Source organism: Panthera uncia (assembly GCF_023721935.1).
Source record: "Panthera uncia isolate 11264 chromosome C1 unlocalized genomic scaffold, Puncia_PCG_1.0 HiC_scaffold_4, whole genome shotgun sequence".
NCBI lineage: Eukaryota > Metazoa > Chordata > Mammalia > Carnivora > Felidae > Panthera > Panthera uncia.
In genome coordinates, this window is record NW_026057585.1 from 2,088,835 (window position 1) to 2,109,558 (window position 20,724).

Sequence of the window (20,724 nt, forward strand, 5' to 3'; positions counted from 1 at the left end):
GGTCTTGGAGGCCAGAGGAGATGTAGGGAAGAGGGGCTAGCAAGGGGCACATATACTTCAAAGTGGTTTCTAACCCCTCTACTTGATTCATGAAGCTCTGTCCCCTTCTTGTCAAAAACCACTCTTGCCTTCCCAAGTCTTCTCTGGACCCGGTCACTGTTGCTGACTTGATCTTAGGGACTTCAAAGGAAAGAAGCAAACAAAATACAAGGAGCGTGTGGAATCTACCATTAAGAATTCCGGGGGGCCTGGCCAGGAGGGTGGTGGCATGAGCATAAAGATGTTTTGCCGAAGTTGGGGCTTGATGAGTGTTGGAAGACAGGTTTGAGGAAGGAGAGGGAGAGACTACAGAAGCCCTAGCTTGGCCAAAAAGAGGAACACGGGCATGCTTTTGGTTTTCCCCTCAATCCTGCCCAGCTCGCATTGCAAATCAGTTTCATTCTTAGTGGGGTTCTTCTGTGGGGTCAGCTGTCCCTAGTTCCCCTGCACTGGGCCCCCCTCACCAAAGGGCCAAACCAATGCCATCTGCCCAGCATTGGATCTTTGAGTCAGTAGTGGGAAGGCTGTGGGAGATTAAAAGGAGAAACCCGGCAAGAGATCCAGACAGCTCAGTGTCATTCAGAGGCTATGAGGCAAGAAGCTGGTGTCTGGTGGGATCCCACACACCCTGATCAGGGCTGGGGCAGATGTCACTTCTGTGTGCACACACAGGTGGCAATGGCTTCCCTATCCCTAGGGCTAGAGCTGGGTAGCTGACATGCCACCCTCTGATAGAAAACTGGGAATGGGACATAGGAGAAAAACCCTTCCCCCAAACTCAGGAGCTTACACATGTCCTCGGGAGCAGGCATTCCCCGCCATGCCTCAGAGGGGTGGTGTGTGTGGATGGCCAGACTATGCCCGTATCCCCCTCTATCTCTCCTCTAGGTGAAAGCTTTTTAGCATTGCTGTAGGGGTCACCTCCTCAACCCTGAGGCAATTTAGGTGTCCGAGAGACAGGGACAGGGAAGGGAAAGAGGGTGGGAAGAGGACTGGGCATCAGCATGCGCAACGAGTTTCTTTTTTTCAACTGAGGTAAATAAAAAAGCTTTATCCTGCAACACTCGGAGATGAGTCTGTGCACCCCCCAAGTCCCGGCCACCGTCCCCCTGCCTTTACATCAGGCTCTTGCGGTACTGACTGTGCTGAGTGCCTGGTGTGAGGTGGGGGCTGGGGGCCTGAAGGTCCATCTGTCTGTACAGGTCCCTCAGCTCCCTGACCTCCTGCAGCACCCTCTTCGCCTGGCTCCAATTGGACGAGGCCTCTCCAAGCAGCCGCTCGGTCTCCAGCAGCCTCTGCTCGGACTCCGAATCGGGAGGGGACCAAGGGGGGTCCTTGGCCTTTCGCTTTCCATCTCCCAGTCCCTGAACCTCTGCCAGCAGCTCCTGAGTCTTCTCCAGTTTCCTGGCTACCAGGTCCTGGATCCGGGACAGCTGCCCCGGAAGGGATGGAATGAAGGCTGGGGGGTCCTCGGCCCGCAGCTGGGGGCTGCGGGCGGGGGCGGCGTCCCGCTGAGACAGGATCTCCTCCAAGGAAGCGCAGCGGCCTTTCTCCGTGGGGGTCAACTTCTTGGGTGCCTGGGGGGTGTAGGTAGCCCCTCTGTCTGGCTTGTCCCAAGCTCGGGGCAGGCCGCTTGCTCGGTCTGAGGAGGGCTGGATACGGTCAGAGTCTGCTCTCCGCCGGCTGCCTGCCAGCGGGGCCACAGACTTGTCCAGGTCAACCCGGAAGCTCTCGGCACAAGAGGTGGGTTCCTCGGGAGAAGGGTCTTCCTCCTGGATCAGGTCCAAGGTCAGCATCCCATCCGAGGTAGAGGTGGAAGCCTGGAGGGGAGAGGGCGGGAATGAAGGGGAAGAATTGCCAGCAGTGGGCCCTTCGGGACTGACTGGGAGAGAGACGCAAACTGGTCACTTCCCTCCTCGATGTGCCTTCCCTGAATGAGAAGCACGCCATCCTCACCAAGCCCTTGGGCTTTTTTACTTTTTCTTACTCCTTTGATGGTGGTTTGAACCTTTCTCTCATTTTTCTGTGATCTAAAGTAGCTTCTGCTGGTTCCCCCAATTCTCCACTTTACTATGAGTTTCCTGAAGAGTGTCTTTCTCCTCTGTCTAGTGGACTCTAAGCATCGAACTGGGTCTGACACACTCAGGATACTCCACACAGCAAGTAACTGTCCTCCTCCACCTGTACCCTCAGAGCCACACACCTCAACCGCTTCTGCTCCTGACAACCCTGAGCCCCTTGCCTTAAAACAAAACTTGTTCTATTTCCAGAATACTGTAATAAAAAACTGACAGGGGTGTTCGGTACCTCATGTGGATTGATACATAAATTGCTTCAATCCTTCCTCACAGCGACCCTTCAAGGCGGGCACGATTAACCGTCCCGCTTTAAGGGCAGTGACGTGCAGCTTCAGGGAATCACACAGAGAGAGCAAAGCACAAAGCTAGGCCCCAACCCAGTTCTGCCCGGTTCTACTGTACCCGGCTGGCTCTCTCCCTAGAGACCGAAGGCTCGGACAGGGAAAGGAACCACACTTTGTGTGTTACAGTGGTTCACAGTGAGCCTTCCTCCTGGAGACGACTGCAGTGCTTAATGCTGTCACCGGCCAGAATAGCCAGCCGCTGCGGGGTCGCTTACATTCCCTGGAACAGCATTCACCTCTTCTACTCCTTCACTTTCCTTGTGGGTATATCTCATTTCCCCACAAAGGATGAAATGAGGGCAAGGACTTTTGAACTCATAAGGTGCTAAATATTTTTGATATGGAGGAATCAGGCAGGGGGATGGGTAGAGGGACTGCCCCAGCCTTTGACCTTGGTACCACAAATGCCTCTGGTGGGCGGTCTCAGGTACCATCATGTCTGACATAGATGTGGAACCGGCCCTTCCACAACTTTTACTTTCTTACAATCTTACGTACCACGGCCATTAGGTGTCCCCGCGTTGGGGGGCGGCGGGAGTGTTGGATTTTTGCCCTGTCTCGAGTGGGGTGGGCGAGATAGCTGTCTTCCTCGACGGTGACCTGAAGAGATGCACTGTGAGTCATGGGTGCTCTTCAGAGACTCTGTCCTGACCCAGCAGCCCCTGAGGCCTGCACCTGCCTGGACTGGGAAATAAACCCACCCCATTAACTGCTTCTGAGAAGATCCAAGGGCAAGGCATTTACCGCACATGCGGGGCCTCTGGGGCTGGCCCCATGCATCACAAAGCAGGGAAAGAGGCGTTGTGGCAGAGGGACTTAGAAGGTAGGAGAATGGGGTTTTTAAAGGGAGCTAAAGAAGTGTAGCTGGTGGGGGGAAGCATGTAAGGGGGGGCCGCCCTGTAATCTCCCCCTTTAGTGAGTCACAATTACTGCCTCTGCGCCGGTGTTCCTCCCCTCCGGATGAGCCCCCTGACCTCATCCAAGATACGGTTCTTGGCTCGGGTGATAGCGGAGTTGAGGGCATTGATCCACAATTCCTTCTCTTCTGGACTAACTGCCAGGAAGATGAGGCTGGGAGCCTGTGGGGGAGACATTCGTGGTTCAGCCAGGGCTTTGCGGTTGGTGCCTCACTATGACAGTGAAGAAGTTACTGTCTCGTTCCCTCAGACCCAGCTCCTAGAAGGAGAGGCCTTCTGCTTCTGGAGTCATCCATAACCTAAGGAAACCAGCCTTTCTTCCTAGAAGGGGCCACAGCTTAGAGGTTGCTTTAGAAATGACCAGGGAAGAGTTAAGAAGGGTAATGGATACTAATATGGTGCTGGAGAGAATGAGAGGAGGTTCGGTAAAGGACATGTACCAAAGTAAAGATCTTTAAAGGTCTGAGTAAACAGAATGTGACAGGAACTTCCCTGAGGTCCCTCAGACAAGAGAAACTAGATTCAGAACTTCAACCACCCATCAGGGTACAGGGAAAAGTGATTTTCTCCCAAGAGATGTATGCGTGTGCGTGTGTGCATGCATGCGTGTGTGTGTCTGTGTGAGAGAGAGAGAGAGAGAGAATGAGAGGAGAGAGAGATATGATCTTTGTGGTCGGACAGTTTAAAGGCTGGCTTGCCCGGAGGGAAGGAAATGGCCAGGATATTCTGGGGTTAAATAACAAAAGTTGGCAGGAGAGCAAGTCCAGCCTCTGAACCTGGAGTGGAGAGGGAGAACCCGCAGAGGGAAGGGTTTCTCCCCTGCCCCCTACACACAAGCGGGCTGAGGTTCCCGGGGCGGAATATACGGGACATACCGTGTTGCCAGGCTGCTTGGAGTGGGCAAGAGTAAACTTGCTATGATTTTTCTTGCTCCTGCTCTTGGATTTCCGGAGCTCTTCGCACTTCTCATAGTCACTCAGGTCAAATACCTCTTGAATATTTTTCTCATCTTTTACCTAGGGGAGGGTTAGAGGGGAGGTGCTGAGGAGAAAATTACTTGGTGCCTCCCCCAGAGTGTTAGTTTAGCCCTAACTTGGGAAGCAGAAGCCTGAGGAGAAGGGAGGGATGACAGGACAGGGGGGCTGTCCTACCCAAGGCCCGCTCGCAGGCCTTGCCCTGACTCCTCAGGCGGGCTTCCGTTTAAACCCCTTATCGGCACTCTCTTCAGCTAAGCTACTTGTTTCCGGAGCCCCACGATGTCACTCTGACCCTGTTTTGTCCTTCAAGACACGGCTTAGACGGCTAGTAGGTTAATCCTATCATCCTGAAGAAAGCAAGACCTGGATAGATGTGGATGCTGATCATCCAGAGGGAGGAGAGACCAGCAGGGCCGGCATCAGGGCATGTCTGGAGGCAAAGGCCGCCTCTGGGCGCCCCCATCTTATTAAATATTTGCACTGCTGCTTTAGTACCTGACCTGACTCCCTCCTCAGATCTACACTATTCTAGAGTCATCCACCTCATTCCTTTCAGGAGCTTCAGCACCACAGAAACAGCGTTCCCCTGTGTTCAGTTTGTTCAGACATGCTGAAAAATACACCTGTAGTTAACCCTCCTTCTTCCCTCCAAGGTACTCTGGCAACCCAACCTAGCCCCTGCAGGCCTCAAAAGCCATTTAAATCATCCACCTCTGGGCACCTGGGTGGCTCAGTCGGTTAAGCGTCTGATTTTGGCTCAGGTCATGATCTCATAGTTGCTGAGCTCTGTGCTGCCAGCTCGGAGCCTGGGGCCTGCTTCTGATTCTCTGTCTCCCTCTCTCTCTGCCCCTTTCCTCTGCTTATGTGCGCACACACTCTCTCTCTCTCAAATTAAGTAAGTAAGACATTAAAAAACAATCCTCTACCTCTCTCTAAACAAAGATGCACTTATACTGTCCCTGGAGGACAAAATTTCAGACTTGTATTCTGCTACTTCTTGCCATTGTTCCAATTTGAGAGCCTAAGCCCCTTACTGCCGGGCAGTTCTTGTGTCTAAACGTAGCCTTTCCTGCATGTGGTATCTATCTGGCACCCTGGTTCTACCCTTAGCAGCTGTAGCCAGCATTTGGCTCTGAACTCTCTTGCGGAAGGTCTAATCAGAGACCACAATCCTATCCATATCCTCTGACCCAACTAGCCTTTGCAGAGTGCCACAAATTCCAGTAACATTTCTGCCAAGGTCTGTTTTATTTTTTCATTATTAAAAAAAAATGTTTATTTATTTTGAGAGACAGCAAGTGAGCAGGGGAGGGGCAGAGAGAGAGAGGGAGAGAGAGATTTTCAACGCAGGCCCTGAGCTGCCAGCACGGGAGCCCGACTTGGGCCTCAAACTTATGAATCGTGAGATCATGGCCTGAGCTAAAATCAAGAGTTGGGACACTTAACTGACTGACCCACCCAGGAGCCCCAAAGTCTGTTTTAAGACTTGCTGCAGGCCCAGCGGCTGATGCAGAGGAGGGGGGCTAATTGCACAGCCTCATTCGGGTCAATGACTGCTCGTATATCTGTCTGTTTGCCCTGGCACAGGGCTGTCCCTTTCCCAGGGCTCCCTGGCTTTGGGCCGGGAAGTGACCAGAGGCCTGGGAGGATTGTGGATGGAAGTGAGGAAGATGTCAGCAAGGGGATCCGAGAACAATTCCCAGAAACACGGGGCAGGGAGGCAGGGTGATGCATCAGGTCACCTGCCCTCCCTCCTCAGATTGGAGGCTATCAGCAGAGACCAGAAGCCCTGGAGAGGAAAGTGCTGGGTGTGTATATGCAACCAGGGAAGGAGAGTTACTTGTTCTGTTTCCCTTACAGGAAGGGGAGAAGGGAAGGGCAGGAACACGGCTGACAAGGAGCTCCAGGAAGCAGGGGACAGTGACAGGGGTCGGGCCCTGACAGGGCAGGGGTTCCCAGGGAAGATGGGTAACTCCAAGGCCCTTGTTCTCTGCTGTACGGTTTTTCCTCTGTCAAGTTCCCAAAGCCTCATTTATAATTTCCCATCTTCCAGAGTGAACCTTTCTTTTCCCCGGAGCCTGCAGAAAGGGATTTTCCCTTGCCAAAACAGATGCCCTGAACCCAGTCTCCTCTACCATGAGATCTCCCGAAGATCTAGTTCCTGTTGCTCTACATCAACCCCATGATCATAAGGTGCCCTTTGAGAATGAGGAAAATGATTAATAACAAATACAGAAGGATTTCCTTGGTGCAGGCAGTTGTGGGAGATCCTGCCTTTATGATAAGTAACGAAAAAGAAAAGACCACTGAAAAATCAAGAGGAGAGGGTTAAGAATATTTTTGCACTAACACATAGGTTACAAACATTATACTTTGCATTTCAAACACAGATCTTGAATCTCTTAGCTCCGGAGCTTATGGGAAGTGGACAGAATAGAGCCTAGAATCCTGGGTCAGCTTCACCCTCAGCCCAGGCCCGTTGTGGCACGGACGGGCTCCCAAGAAGAGAGGGGACAGTAGGCTGGTTCCCACTTCTCCTGTGCCTTTCTCAGCAGGAGCAGTGGGCCCCGTGACCAGTCAGATGCTCCTGACTCACAGGACACCAGGCATGGGAGGCTGAGGTCATTCCATCCTTCCCCCTGTCTCCGTACTCCTTCCTCCACACACAAGAAACAAGTATGCTCTTTTGCCCCCCAGACTCTGTTCTTGGGACGAACATAAACAAGAAAAAAAATGTCTTCTTTCTTCTACCCCTTTCACTGTTCTCATGGTTCCCCTCTGACGTGTAGGAAGTTCTCTCTGACTGCTCACCAGAGTTTCCTGCCATTATGAAGTTTGAGGAAGACAGGAGATACACTTTGACACTTGCTTCTTAGTATTATTTTTTAAACTGGAAAGCCAGCCAATTATGGAAAAACCTATAGGATTTGGGATTGGGTAGAAGTGGCCCTTAAAAATAAATCCTGCAATCAAATTCTTCTCTCACCTCCCTCCATCACCAAGTTCCTGGCTTAGTGTAAACAGTAAGGCTGAAACACCCTGAAGGGGATGTCTCTCTCTGGCCCTGACACAGCTTTGTTCTTCCCTACTTGCCTAGGTAGATGTTCTGTTCGGATGAATACTTTCTCTAGGACTGCGCGTGTGGCTGTTTCAATACCATAAAAGGATTTATTTACCTAAATATAGTCTGCAGAAAGCAGAAGAGGTTAGAACTCAGGGTGGACTCCCTGGAGCCTCCGGGGGTTAGGGAACACGGGATTGGGGGAAGAGGGGCCCATCCTACCAGGGGCGCAGGGGACAGTCTCCCAGGCTATGCTGACACAGTCTCAGAAGGTAGGGGCTGGAATGACTTCTAACTCACGGAGGGGCAACTCAGTTTCTCAAGTGGTACGGGTCTCTCGAATTATAGAGATAAAAAAGAGTCTGGATTCAATGATCTGGGCTCAGGTTCTGAATGTGGACTGTGGGCTTCATTTTAACTCTGCAGAGACTTACAAGAGTTCGTGACTCCATTTGTCTCCTTTCTGATACAAATGGGGGAAGTTGGGAATGGTGGAGAATACGTTCCTTGCCTTTTTTTTTTCTTTAAATGGATTAGGAAGCATACTGGCTAGTAACCTTGGCTTCAACAGAAACAACTACACTCACAGATACTCTACCTGAGGTCATGTGAGGATGACCCAGGGCTGTGCATGTTTTCTGTGATTGGGACAGCTGCACTGGTGAGATGACCTGCGTAGACCTTCCTTCTAGAGACAGGAAAAGAGGAGGCTAGCTGGCTTAGGGTTGGGGGGGACAGGAAGGGGTGGAGGAGAAGCTGAATAGAGTTTTTCAGCAGCAGTAGCAAAGAAAAAAAAATCCTACCTTCAGCCAGCTGCCAGGACGGGGTACGGGGCAACAGGGGACACTTAGAACTTTTGGGACCTCTTGCGAGGGGGGTTATTGTCATTGCCAGAAAGGTGTTTGCAAAGAAAATTCATTAAATAAGATGCACACTCAACTTCGAATTCCAACCCGGGTCTTCTAGAGAAGGGGTGACCTCTCTCTGCAGATCTGATGGGGGTAGAGACCAACCGAATTGCTGAACTTGCTTTTGGAACAAAATGGGGGTTGAGGGCAGGGGGAGGACGGAGATAGGGAAGTCCCCTGTGGAGGGACAAAACGGGGAATATGAGAAAACGGGGACAGAGGTGGTAAAGGGCACCTACCTCCTTCTCAGAGATGTACAGCTGGTCCCCCTTCAGCACCACATAGCGGTTTTTCCAAATCTCCCTGAAAATCCCTTTCCCGCAGAATTTCCGGACCCAGCCGACCTTCTCCGGAGGTGCGGACGGATGGTTTCCATCCTGAGGCCCCTGCCCCCGGGCAAGAGCAGAACCGTCCGGTTAGGGGGCTATCGCTTTTCCCTCCTCTCGTTCCGTCCCTCGCGACCCCCCTCGGCTCCCCTCGCCCCTTCTTTCCCGCGACCGCCCCCTCCCCCCACCCCCTCCCCAGGCTGGACTCAGGGAGCCCAACGTTCGCTCCCCACTTCTCGGCAGGTCTGCGCTCGGGGCAACTCTCTCCCCCACGGCCGCCCTCCCTCGTCCCCCAGATAACTCCAAGTGCGAGAGCGGGGGGCCAGGGCCCAGCCTGGGTGGAGGGCAGCCTCGGGATCGCCGCCGGGCCCCCCGCCCCCGCCTGCAGCCTCGGGCCCCGCCACGCCGGGAGAAACGGCGTTTCATTTTCTCTCATTGTCTCCTCGCCGCCACAGAGCACACGCAGGCGGCGGCCGGGAGCCCGGGGGAGGGGGCGCCGTGGGGGGGGGGGGCGGCGGGAGGAAAGTGAGCCAAGTCCGCGCCCCCGAGCCGAGTCCCCGCACGGAAGCCCCCGGGGCGGCGGGGCTGGGGCCCTCGGAGCGGTGGGTGGCGGGCGCGGGCGCACTCACCCTCTTGGCGGAATTGTTCTTCTTCATCGTTCCGGGTGGGCGCGGGCGCGGGGGAAGGGGCGGCTGGCGGAGCTGCCCCCGGCGCCGCCGCCGCTCCGCCCTCCCTCTCCCGGACGCTCCCCTTCTTTGTAGCTCCGGTTACACTAGAGGCCGGCCTCCCTCGCACTCGCACACACACGCACGCCCGCTCCCCGCCCCCCGGCGCCCTCCATCCCGGCGCCCACGCGGCCCGGGCCCCCGCGCGCCCCCGCCGCCTGCTCCCCGGCCCGGCCCGCGCCCTGCCGTTCCATCCGCCGGCCCGCTGACGTTGCGAGTTCAGAATAAAGGGCGAATCGCGGAGCCGGAGATGGTGCGCTCCCCCACCCCCCCTCCTTTGTTTCTGACTCGCTGAGGGTGAAGAAGACGGACCCAAACCCAGCCGGAGAGCGGCTCCCCGGGGAAGGGGGGGCGCGGGACCCACGCTCGCACCTGCGGCCCGAGCGAGAGGTGGGGCCCGGGAGACCCCCACCCGCACCCCCCACCCCGCCGGACCTGCCCGGACAGACCGCGGAGGCAGCCGGAGCGGATAATAGGGAGAGGTTTAGGAAGACCGAGATAACCCAGATCGAGATTGGCTCCCTCCCAAACAGAAAACAAAAACAAGAGCGGGAACTGGCATCTGGAATTCACGATCCTTAGGTGGCAGAGATAGTGGCCTGGGTAGGTCAGACGTTGGGGAAAAGTTTTACGTTCCGGGAGCATGGGGGTGTCGATGTGTAGGGGGACGCGTTGAGAGTGGAATTAATACTAATGCACAATTCTGCCCGTTTACAAAGCCTCGGGCCTTCTTTGAGCCTAAGGATGAAGTGGATAGAATGATCTCCATTGCACACAGAGAAAAGTGAGACTCAGGATGGCTCAGGGATGTGCAGACACACATGCTAATTCCTGGCAGGAGGAGATTTCTCTGTCTCCAAAGCCATTGTCCAGAATATCATGTGGCTTTAAATGTAAGCTCCGGGGGAGGCTTAAACTTCCTACGACCCTGGGTATCTCTTCCCGCCGCACTGACATGTAAACATCCCATCAGAGTCCAGTGGAGGGAAGGGCTCAATGCCCAGAAGATGCTCTGATGACTGGGGGAATGGCTGCTGATGCCTCCTACACCAGATCTGCTTCAGAGCTTACAGACCAACATCTTAGTAACTTCATTCCTCCCCACTCGCCCCCCCCCCCCCCCATACATATTTAAGGAGAGGAGGCGAGTCAGGAGACTCAGGTTTGGGCACTAGTTTCATCATCACCACTTTGTGGCCTTAGGTCGTGACCGAATTTCTTTAGGCCTCTGTGCCTCCATGTATTAAAAGGTGAGGGATGAACCACCACTTCCATCAACAAGCAAAGGGGACTATCAGAGGTGACCTGTGAAAGTCCTATGAAAATATGCAAGTGTTGCCCTCTAGGGTCAATTATTGAATAACAGCAAGCACACACATCTCCTGGCGTATGGTAGACACGCAATAACCACTAAATGAATACGAATCCCCGGCACACAGGAGCAGGGAAAAGGAAGAACTCTTTTTTCTGGAGATGTCTCCAGATAAAAGGAAGTATTGGCCAATTTTGTGGTTTGAGGAATGGGGTGGGCTCAGCTTTTTCTGGCATCTGTCAAATGAACAGGGGCTTCTCTCTTTTTCTGGCACCCTCCTTTCCTCCTAATCCAACAATATTCCTCTTAACCTCTTTTCATTTACCATACTAATTAATTCCTCTATTTTAGTCTGATAAAGAAATTTATCCTTGCAAAATGCTCTTGTACATCATTTCTTTAAATCTTTAGTGCCACCTTGTGAGGTATGTAGAATATTATTCCCACTTGGAAAATGAGTAAACTGCTCGGCGAATCAATCGGCTTGCCCAAGTTTACCCAGCACGTTACTGGCTAAATGGATTAGAATCCAGGTTTTCAGACTCCAGCCTACCGTTTAGGCTTTGTACACACACACACCACACCATATACACACACAGCCCCTCTCCCCTTCCCACCATCTGTATTTCTCAAGAATAAGAAAATCCAGGGGTGTCTTCATAATGAGGAAGCAAAATGTCCCAGCGTACTAGCCTGCATGATCTTTTGAGGGCTTGCTGGCCAGATAGATCAGAGCAGTCTGAATTCAGAGTTTAAATAGATTCTGGTGTATGGGAAACATGTAATTCATGACTTGCCCCATCTTCCTTCTTTCCCCTCCTTTTAGTCAACAAATGTTTGAGTGTCTTCTCTATGCACGGTAGTGGGGTCCTTGTGTGTGGCATCAGGCAGGTGCTGGAGCCTTGTGGAACATCAGGCAGAGGGACTGCTCGGAAATCAAAACCCTCCAAAGTAATTTTCAGATTCCAGAACAGATGCATGTGGGCTGGAGAACCTTTCTTGCCTATTTGCTCCTTAAGATGTTACATAAATCTCTGGGCTTCTCCCCCCGCCACTAACCTGCACTGCTGTACTGCCTCATGTTATCCTGCCCCTGCCTTCCCACAGTTTTGTCTCCCCTGGTCCTATTACGCACGCCTCTTCCCCTGTGCCATACTCTTCCGGGGCCTATTCTCCAACTGACTTCTCTCCCACCAGGTGATCCTCATGGCACCTGAATTGGGATCTATTGGGATCTATGACTTAGGACTGTTTCCAAAGACCAGTTTTTAAGTGAGAAATCTCAGAGTGAGAACTTATGGGCTCTTTTGCACATTTTCATAGCGCTGTGTCTTCAGTGAGCTTGACACTGCCATACACATAAACCACAAAAATACGTTAATTTCTCTTTTTGGAGATAAGATACTGGGAGGACCTGTGATGGGGTTACCCCACTAACAGCATCACCATGGATAAGATACAACTGCCAGTTTTCATTCTTCAGTTGACTTTTTTTTTTTAAGTTCATTTATTTTGAGAGAGAGGGAGAGAGAAAGTGTGGGTAGGGGCAGAGAGAGAGAGAGAGAGAGAGTGTCCCAAGCAAGGTCTGCACTGTCAGACAGGAACCTAATGTGGGGATCAAACTCACGAACCATTAGATCATGACCTGAGCTGAAGTCGGATGCTTAATGGACTGAGCCACCCAGGCTTCGGTTGACTGTTTTATAAGCCAGTCCACTTGAGGGAGGAAGAAAGGAGCTCTCACCAGTGAGGATTTGTGAGTTGCTGCCTGCAAGTTTACTGGGCAAAAACTGTCATCCAAAAAGTTGTTCGCCTAAAAGCAGCGCCTCGTCTTTTGTAGAGTAACTGGGACATTTGACTAGGGCATTTCAATCTGTGGAGGAGAGGGCATCAAAAGCACATGAGACTTTAACTAAAAGGCTGTTTTTTAAAGGGTAAAAATGAAAGGCCACTAATAATGTGATCAGCTCTGTAAATCTTAAATAAAAATTTAAGTCTTTCATCCTCAATAAATACCAGGGGCGCCTGGGTGGCTCAGTTGGTTAAGCGTCTGACTTGGGCTCAGGTCATGATCTTGCGGTTCGTGGGTTCCAGCCCCGCGTCAGGCTCTGTGCTGACAGCTCAGAGCCTGGACCCTGCTTTGGATTCTGTGTCTCCCTCTCTCTCTGCCCCTTCCCTGCTTGCACTCTCTCTCTCAAAAATAAACATTAAAAAAAAAAAAAAAAGAAATGCCAACTTCTGGCATCAAACATCCTGAAGTTAAGGCTCTGTCTCTTTCTTTTTTAAAAATTGTTTATTTATTTATTTTTGAGAGAGAGATATCATGACCTGAGCCAAAGGCAGACGGTTAACCAACTGAACCGCCCAGGAGCCCCTGTAAGGCTCTTTTCTTAGACTTGGCATTGTCAGCTGGGTAGCAGAATGGAAGCGGGCAAATACTCAGGGCAATGGTCTAAGAAAAGTCTCCATTCTTACTCTTCTTATTCCAAAGAGTTATCTTGCCTCGAGGAAAGGAAGCACAGGTCTTCATGCTTGGAGGGAGGGTTCTGTTTATTTGAAAAGACTGTGTAACTTGCTGCATTTAAAATACTGTCTTCCCCAAATGTCATATGACTTCACTCACAGGAGGACTTTAAGACACAGAACAGATGAACACAAGGGAAGGGAAGCAAAAATAATATAAAAACAGGGAGGGGAACAAAACCTAAGACTCTTAAATATGGAGAACAAACAGAGGGTTGCTGGAGGGATTGTGGGAGGGGGGATGGGCTAAATGGGTAAGGGGCACTAAGGAATCTACTCTTGAAATCACTGTTGCACTATATGCTAACTAACTTGGATGTAAATTTAAAAAAATAAAAAAGAAAAAAGAAAAAGAAAAAAAAAAAAAAAAAAGACCTAGCTCTGAGCTATACTACGGCCAAAAGCCTTAGGGCTTCACATGACTGGAAGTTAAAGAAACAATGATGAAAAGGGGGAGGAGGAATGGGAAAAGGGGGATGGATGGAATGACCTTTATTTTCCCTTTTATTTCTTGAGTCCTGATTAGTGCAGTGGGAGGGTTGACAGGAATCCAAACTTTTTATGTAGTGATTTTTTAACCCCAAGTTGGAGATAGGAATCAGTCTTACTGTCCTATTTGTAGTCAAATTTCATTTAGTGTTTACAATGTTCTAAGTGCTTTATATGTATTATCTCATCTAATCCTGACGATCCTATGAGGTAGTTTATCACTTTTACATATATATCATATGTATATTTATATTTATATTTATATATCATCGCCAAAGTCTGATAATTGTGACAGATTTGAGCCTAGGGTATCTGAGGCTAGAGAATATTTTCGGTTCCACATGAAAGAAAGGTTAAAAAACATATAAAGGGCCTACAGAGAGCCAGAGAGGGATTGTGCTGTGTTTTTGCCATGATCTGAGGATGCTGTAATCTGGCATTAGTGACATCAGCTTCCACTGCTTTCAAGAGAACTGAAATTGACACCAGAACTTATCATCTGCCTTGACATTAATTTTTTGAAGTTTATTTATTTAGAGAGAGAAACAGAGCATGCGTGCGGGGGAGGGGCAGAGAGAGAGGGGAGAGAGAATCCCAAACAGGGTCCGCACTGTCAGCGCAAGAGCCCGATGTGGGGCTTGAACCCACAAACTGTGAGATCATGACCTGAGCCAAAGCCAAGAGCTGGATACTTAATCGCCTGAGCGTTGACATAGTTTAAATATCCTCTGGATAGAAGTGATGCCTTCTGTTTGGTGTAAAGCCAACTCATGCCTCATCTTGCGAATTCCCATAAACCCCATTAACCCCAAAGAAATAAAAACTTGTATCTTTTCACAAAATGGATTTTTATTGTAGTCATACATGGTTTCTCAGTGCCACAGAAAATTGCAGTGTAGGAACAATTTTTGGATGGCTTTCTACAGAAACATGATGAGTTTTCAAAAATGAGGTGTGCAGGAATGTGGTTAATGAAAAGTAAAAGGGGTCAAGAGAAGGGAGGATGTGTAGCGTGTGCATCAAATGGTTTACTTTTTAAACCCCTCTGAGCTCTGATAACCCTTTTCTCAAGTGAGATCCCAACAAAATTCATCAGAAACCAAAGTGTGCTGTCAAATACAAGGAATATATCTGTTTATTTGATAAGGAAACCACGGGAAAGGTGGGTCAGGACCAGCACAGAGTTCTTCTCAACTTGTCCCTGGGAGTGTGGGTGTCTGTGCCTACAGTTCAGGAGTGAGCAGGCTACCTGGAGGTGGGTTATAAGGACAAGCGTGAAACCCAAGGCTCTCCTCCAACACCTGCGGCCGGTGGGGAAAGCCTGCAGGGAGGTTGAGGGCGAGCTGCGCCGGCCTCCTCACCCTGCGCCTCCTCTCCCCGCGCCGGTTCAGGTTCACCGTCTGCTTGTGGACCTCGCTGTAACTTGAGAGCTCTCCTTGCTTCTGCTGTGCAGTCCGGAAGCCAGAACTTCCTCTAGGAAACTGACCGGTAGACTTGAGGTTACTCAAAGGGGGAAAAGGAAAAGCATCTCCAAAATAGAAGATCTTGCCTGTGACTTGTGACTGGATGAAGGAGATCGTGAAGAGTATGCAAGGATTACTGGCCTGGTGTGCGGGGCACTCAGACATCCGGGCTAGGAGAGCCCTCCCTCTGTGCTCCTCCCCAGGGTTCTCATGGGGTTTTTTAGCACTAAATCTGCAAGATCTGGTAAGGCTAAAACTTCCCGTTTGAAATTTCTAGTTAGGAACCCAGGAGTTTTAAGCGCAAGGCTACTGTATTAACTGAGAACCACGTTCCATCAAGCACCTCTTATCTGTACTCTCGACATGGCTTCAGAACTTGGACTGTGTCCCTTCAGTCTCCTCCTCAGCCAGTGTCCTCTGCAAAGTGGCACTAGAATTCATTTTCTAAAATACAGACGATATCCTATTGCATATTTCTGCCTCTTCCACTTGAAGACCTTTCTTTTGCTTACAGAATGACGCACAAGTTAAAACTTGAGGCCCTTCACAATGTGTCCTTGCAATAACTCATACTTGTATTTATTGTGTTCTGAGAACTGTTTTAAGCCATATGTGCATGTGTACATATGTGTGAAATAGACACTATTATCCTTATTTAAAAGATGACAAAATCAAGCTATGGAGAGGTGAAGTGATTTTCCAAGGTCACCACAGCCAGTAAGTGGCTTAGCTGTGACTCAAACCCAGGCTCTGGAACCTGTGCCCTCGGGCCCACATATACTGCCACTGGATTGTTCCCTTGCTCGGCTGACTCCACTTCCCACCCTGCAGCCCCGGGAGCGCCCCAACACTTGCTGTCCCCTAAACACCTCATGTGCGTTCCCACCTGTTTGCTCTTAGGTCCTGTGTCCAAAATGCTAGACAGCCCTTCTCTGTCTGACGAAATCCTGTATATATATTTTTAATGTTTGTTTATTTTTGAGAGAGGGAAAGAGAGAGACAGAGCACTAGTGGGGGAGGGGCAGAGAGAGAGGGAGACACAATCTGAAGCAGCTCCAGGCTCTGAGCTGTCAGCACAGAGCCTGACGCGGGGCTCAAACCCACGAACCATGAGATCATGACCTCAGCTGAAGTCGCACACTCAACTGACTGAGCCACCCAGGCGCCCCTGATGAAATCCTTTAAGGCTAAGGATTAAAAGCCACCTTTTCTGTGAAGCCTTCTCAAACTCCTCCATGCTGGACGGATCCCTCCCACGGCTCTAATCACTTTCTGGTGCTATTTTAGCTCTGTATGATTATTCCGTAGGTACTCCTCAGTTATTTCTGTCACACTAGACTGTGAGGTGCTTAGGGTGGGTCTGAGAGTTCTTCGATCTCCAGGGTGGATCTCCAGCACTCACTGAGCACAGATGCTGACTTCTAGCAGGGACCCAATAAAGGTATACTGAATAAGTGAATTCATTTGAATGGCTCCTGTTGGCAAAAGAGCCTTTGCTGTGATATAGGAGCTCTGGGGGCGGTATTTTTAAGTGCCACACTCACGCTCAGGAGACAGACCTGTAGCAGAGGGTTGGAGGGGTGATGGCCAGGTCCCTTATTATTACTACTGTTTTGCAGTTTTAGACCTGTCAGATTTGGCACTTGGAGGATTTAAATGAAAACTCCTTTGCAAAAGAAAAAAAAAAAGATGAAGTAGAGGGAAAGGAGTAGAAGCTAAATTCATTTATTCCGCTACTGAAATATGGGCACATCTGTCTGGCCTGGTTTTCTGGCCAGTAGGACTGGAGACACGTGGAGGACAGAAAACAAGTGTCAGGAAACGAAGTAGCACTGCTTTCTTGAAAGACAGCACAAGAAGTCTTTGGTCAGTGATGGTTAAGAATGAAACAAACCTGCTGGGAAACCCTACGGGAATTCAGCGGTGACCTTTATTTGCTTCCCTTCAGACTCTGCTACCGGTGCAAAGAAAAGAAGTAACTTAACTGAAATTATACTTAATGATCCTCCTCTGCGTATCAATAAGACCCCACATTTTTGACTGCAAAGAGAAAATACTATTTATATTTGCCAAGTCTAATTTTATTTCCTAGGGCCATTGTGACTTTTAAAAAGTATCTATTTGAGGACTTTGATGAGTCACTGTGGAATGCTTAAAAAATTATGGGCGGTGAACATATTGGTATCTATACCCCAAATTTAGACTATGTTTATGAAAAACAACAAAAGAAGGATTTTTCTTTCCTAGCTTTGTTTTAAATCAATTTCGCTTACAAAGCAAACTAAAAAGTCCCCTTCTCCTGTGGTACTATAATCTAATTCAATTCAGCTCAGTTCAATTCAATTTAACAAGTGTTTTACTGAGCATCCGTTATGAGGTAGGTGTTGAGCTGGGTGTACAAAGGATCACTTGTTAGGATTCTTACCTTTAAGGGACTGTCTGAGACAGATACAGTCACAACTCAATGTGAGACAAGATATAAACAAAGATGGTTCCAGAAGCTAACCCAGGAGGTTAATGCTACTGCTCGTCTTGGTTTGTGCTGTCATGATTCCCAACTCTATGGCAAGAAACAAGGTGGGCAGTAAAAGGCCCCGATTTTAAAGTGAACCTCAAGAAAGGCTTGCATCGCACATTGAGAAGAGTTTCTTCACTTTCTAGTCTTTGGTAAGGAACTAGAGACTATCACTTACAGGATTTTAGATTTTCATTACTAAAGTAATTTCGTTGAACAACTGTGTTCTTAAAGCTACATAGCAAGACTGTCTATCACCTACATCTTCCTCTTTTTTCACTATATTCCACAGGTAGAAATTATATGGGATTTTTTTTTTCTTTTTCTTTTGAGAGAGAGAGACAGAGAGAGAGCATGAGTAGGGGAGAGGGGCAGCGGGAGAGAGAGAGAGAGAGAGAGACTCTTAAGCAAGCTTCCACACTCAGCCTGGAACCTGATGTGGGGCTTGATCCCGTGACCTGAGCTGAAATCAAGCTCAAATGACTGAGCCACCAGGGTGCCCCTATATGAGTTTCTTAATAATAAGAAAACCAAAGACACCAAAGGAAGCTAGAATCAAATGTGAAGGGGAATAATGAAACAAAATGAATGGAATTTATGGGAAGCAGGAACCTAGAAAAAGACTTTCTGGAAAATAATGAGAAAAAAACTTGAAATGTTTGCCTTAATGGAGTAATAATCTTCTAATTACAGCCAAACACTAGAGATGCTGGAATATAGGAGTGGGTCAGAGAGAAGGATGTGACGGAGCATTTAATAGCCCAGAACACTGAAAAGTCTTCTCATTTTCCACTGCTTATGGCGCTCAGAGCTGCTCTGATATCTTGTACCTCTTTGCTTTTGCACATTCTATTCCCTCTGCCTGGAGGACTGCCCATCTGTGTCATACTTTATCTGAACTATGCATCTTTTACAACTCAACTCTCATATTATCAATCCTCTAGGAATTCATTTGTCTACATGTCTTTTTTCCACTGAAGTCTATAAGCTTTTTGAGGACACAATACACGAACACATTCTTTTGGTAAAAGTTTTAAATGGTACACATAGAGCTCAGGTCTTCCTGGATTCATCTCTTCCCCATTACTCTTTCCAGAGGACAATTTGATTAGCAAATATTTGTTAAGTGCCTACTATGTGCCAGGCCCTGTTGTGGAAGCTGTGAATATAGCAATAACCAAAGTAAAAAAGTTCTCTCATGGAATTTACATTCCAGTAAGGGAAGGGGAAGACAAAGGAAGTTAATAAGTAAAATACAATAATAATAACACAACAAAAATAATCATGGTGAACTCCTAACACTGTAGGTGAGGTTCTGTTCTGATGAGATAAAAACTATCCCACTTTACAAAGCAACTGAGGTACAGAGAAGCCTAGGTCCTACATCTTGAGAGTGACAGAGTTGGGATACAAACCTAGGCAATCTGGCTTCAGAGTTTATTCTTGTAAGCAGGATACAGTGGTCTGGGGTATGTCAGATAAAGAAAGCGCAATGGGGAAAAATAAAGCAGGTTTGAAAGAGAGGTGGAGGTGGTGTTAGTGGTGTGAGATCTTAAATCCTGTGGTCAAGGAAGGCCTCACTGAGAAACTGACATTTGAGCCATGACCTGAATGAAGCAACAGAGAAGATTATCTGGGGAAAGAGCAAGTGCAAAGGAACCAAGGCCGTGTGTGCTGGGGAACAGAGAGGAGGCCAGTGTGGCTGGAAGTCTGGGTAGTGAGAGAGGAGACAGAAGGAGATGGATGGGAGTAGAAGATGAGATCATGTGAGGTCTGGTAGCTTGCTGTAAGGATTTTGATTTTTACTTTGAGTAAGAAAGAAAACATCTGGAAGTTGTTTATTTATTTATTTTGAGGGGGTGCGGGGGGGGGGGCGGAGAGATTCCTAAGGAGGCTCCACGCTGTCAGCGCACAGCCCGATGTGGGGCTCAAACTCATGAATGGTGAGATGGTGACCTGAGCCAAAATCAAGAGTTGGATGCTTAACCAACTGAGCCACTCAGGCACCTCACATCCGGAGGTTTTTGTGCAGAGATGTGACATGCCCTGAATTACGAATTTTCACAGGGTCACTCTAGTGATACAGAGAAGGTGAGGCAGTTGTAACAATCCAGGTAGAAAATGATGGTGGCATGGACCAGGGCAGTAGTAGTGAGAGCGTGTCAGATTCTAGACACACTTGGAAGCAAAGGATTGTAAGATTTACTGATGAATCAGGATGCAGGTGTGAGAGAAAGAGGGGAGTTGAGGAAACACCCAGGTTTTTGGCCTAAGCATACTAGGAGAAGGATGGTATACAATTAACTGAGGTGGGAAGTCTGAGGGAGGATTAGGTTTAGAAAGATATATCAGAAGCGTGGTCTTGATCATGTTACATATGGATAATTAGACACTCAAACCGAAGTGTCAAGTAGACAGCTGAATATACAAATCTGGAGTTTGGGGAAGAAGTTCAGACTAGAAACAGTGGTTCTCAATGGGGAAGGGGGGGCAGAGAGGTGTCATTTTATCCCCAGGGGATATCCGGCAATGTCTGGAAACATTTTTGGTTGTCGTAACTGGTGCGCTCCGGCATCCAGAGGCTAGTGACGTTGCTGAACATCCCACCGTGCACAGGACAGTTCACTACGACAAAGAATTATCTGGTCCCCAACACTGATAGTGCTGAGGCAGAAACTCTGGACTTGACATACACATTTGGGAGTATGTAGCAGAGAGACTTTAAAGCCACGAGCCTGGAGAAGACTGCCAAGGGAGTGGGTACAGAGGAGAAGACTAAGGACATCTAAGCACTAAGGAAGTCTAAGGACAGTGTTCTAGGGGTTCCAAAAATAGGAAAAATGAACAAAACTGACAGAGCAGGAACGGCCAGCGAGACAGGAAGACCGGGAGACTACAGTTTCTGGAAGCTAAGGGATAAAGGTGTTTCCAAGTGAAGGGACTATTAACTGTGTCAAATGATGTTGACAGGTCAAGTAAAATGAGTGCTAAAAGTTGACTCTGGGTTTAGCCATGTGGAGGTCCCTAGAGACCATAGTGGGAGCAAT

The 20,724-nt window shown here is 49.1% G+C and overlaps 2 protein-coding genes across 4 annotated transcripts in view; both read right to left on the reverse strand.

Moving 5' to 3' along the window:
* Positions 1-1,070: 1,070 nt before the first annotated feature.
* PLEKHO1 (pleckstrin homology domain containing O1) lies at positions 1,071-9,775 on the reverse strand. The gene is made up of 6 exons (XM_049616410.1): positions 9,280-9,775; positions 8,564-8,710; positions 4,254-4,394; positions 3,436-3,540; positions 2,960-3,061; positions 1,071-1,859 (listed from the first exon to the last, which is right to left on the reverse strand). The coding sequence occupies exons 1-6, from the start codon at positions 9,304-9,306 to the stop codon at positions 1,155-1,157; spliced, it is 1,227 nt and encodes a 408-aa protein (XP_049472367.1). The 5' UTR covers positions 9,307-9,775; the 3' UTR covers positions 1,071-1,154.
* A 5,041-nt stretch (positions 9,776-14,816) lies between these two features.
* VPS45 (vacuolar protein sorting 45 homolog) overlaps positions 14,817-20,724 on the reverse strand; it is a 64,573-nt gene continuing 58,665 nt past the window's right edge. For 2 of the 3 annotated variants that reach the window (XM_049616400.1, XM_049616398.1), the window contains one exon: positions 14,995-15,180. In XM_049616400.1, coding sequence (XP_049472357.1) covers positions 15,093-15,180 — 88 coding nt within the window. In that variant the 3' untranslated portion in view covers positions 14,995-15,092. Of the gene's footprint in view, positions 15,203-20,724 lie in introns of all 3 variants that reach the window. The other variant, XM_049616401.1, reaches the window with a different exon arrangement.

Excerpts from the sequence above, each read along its gene's own strand:
- PLEKHO1 (XM_049616410.1), bottom strand. The coding sequence starts at position 9,306 with ATGAAGAAGAACAATTCCGCCAAGAGG. Across the intron at positions 8,711-9,279 it reads AGAACAATTCCGCCAAGAGG|GGGCCTCAGGATGGAAACCA; the intron begins GTGAGTGCGCCC and ends GCCCGGGGGCAG. Across the intron at positions 4,395-8,563 it reads TGTACATCTCTGAGAAGGAG|GTAAAAGATGAGAAAAATAT; the intron begins GTAGGTGCCCTT and ends ACCCTCCCCTAG.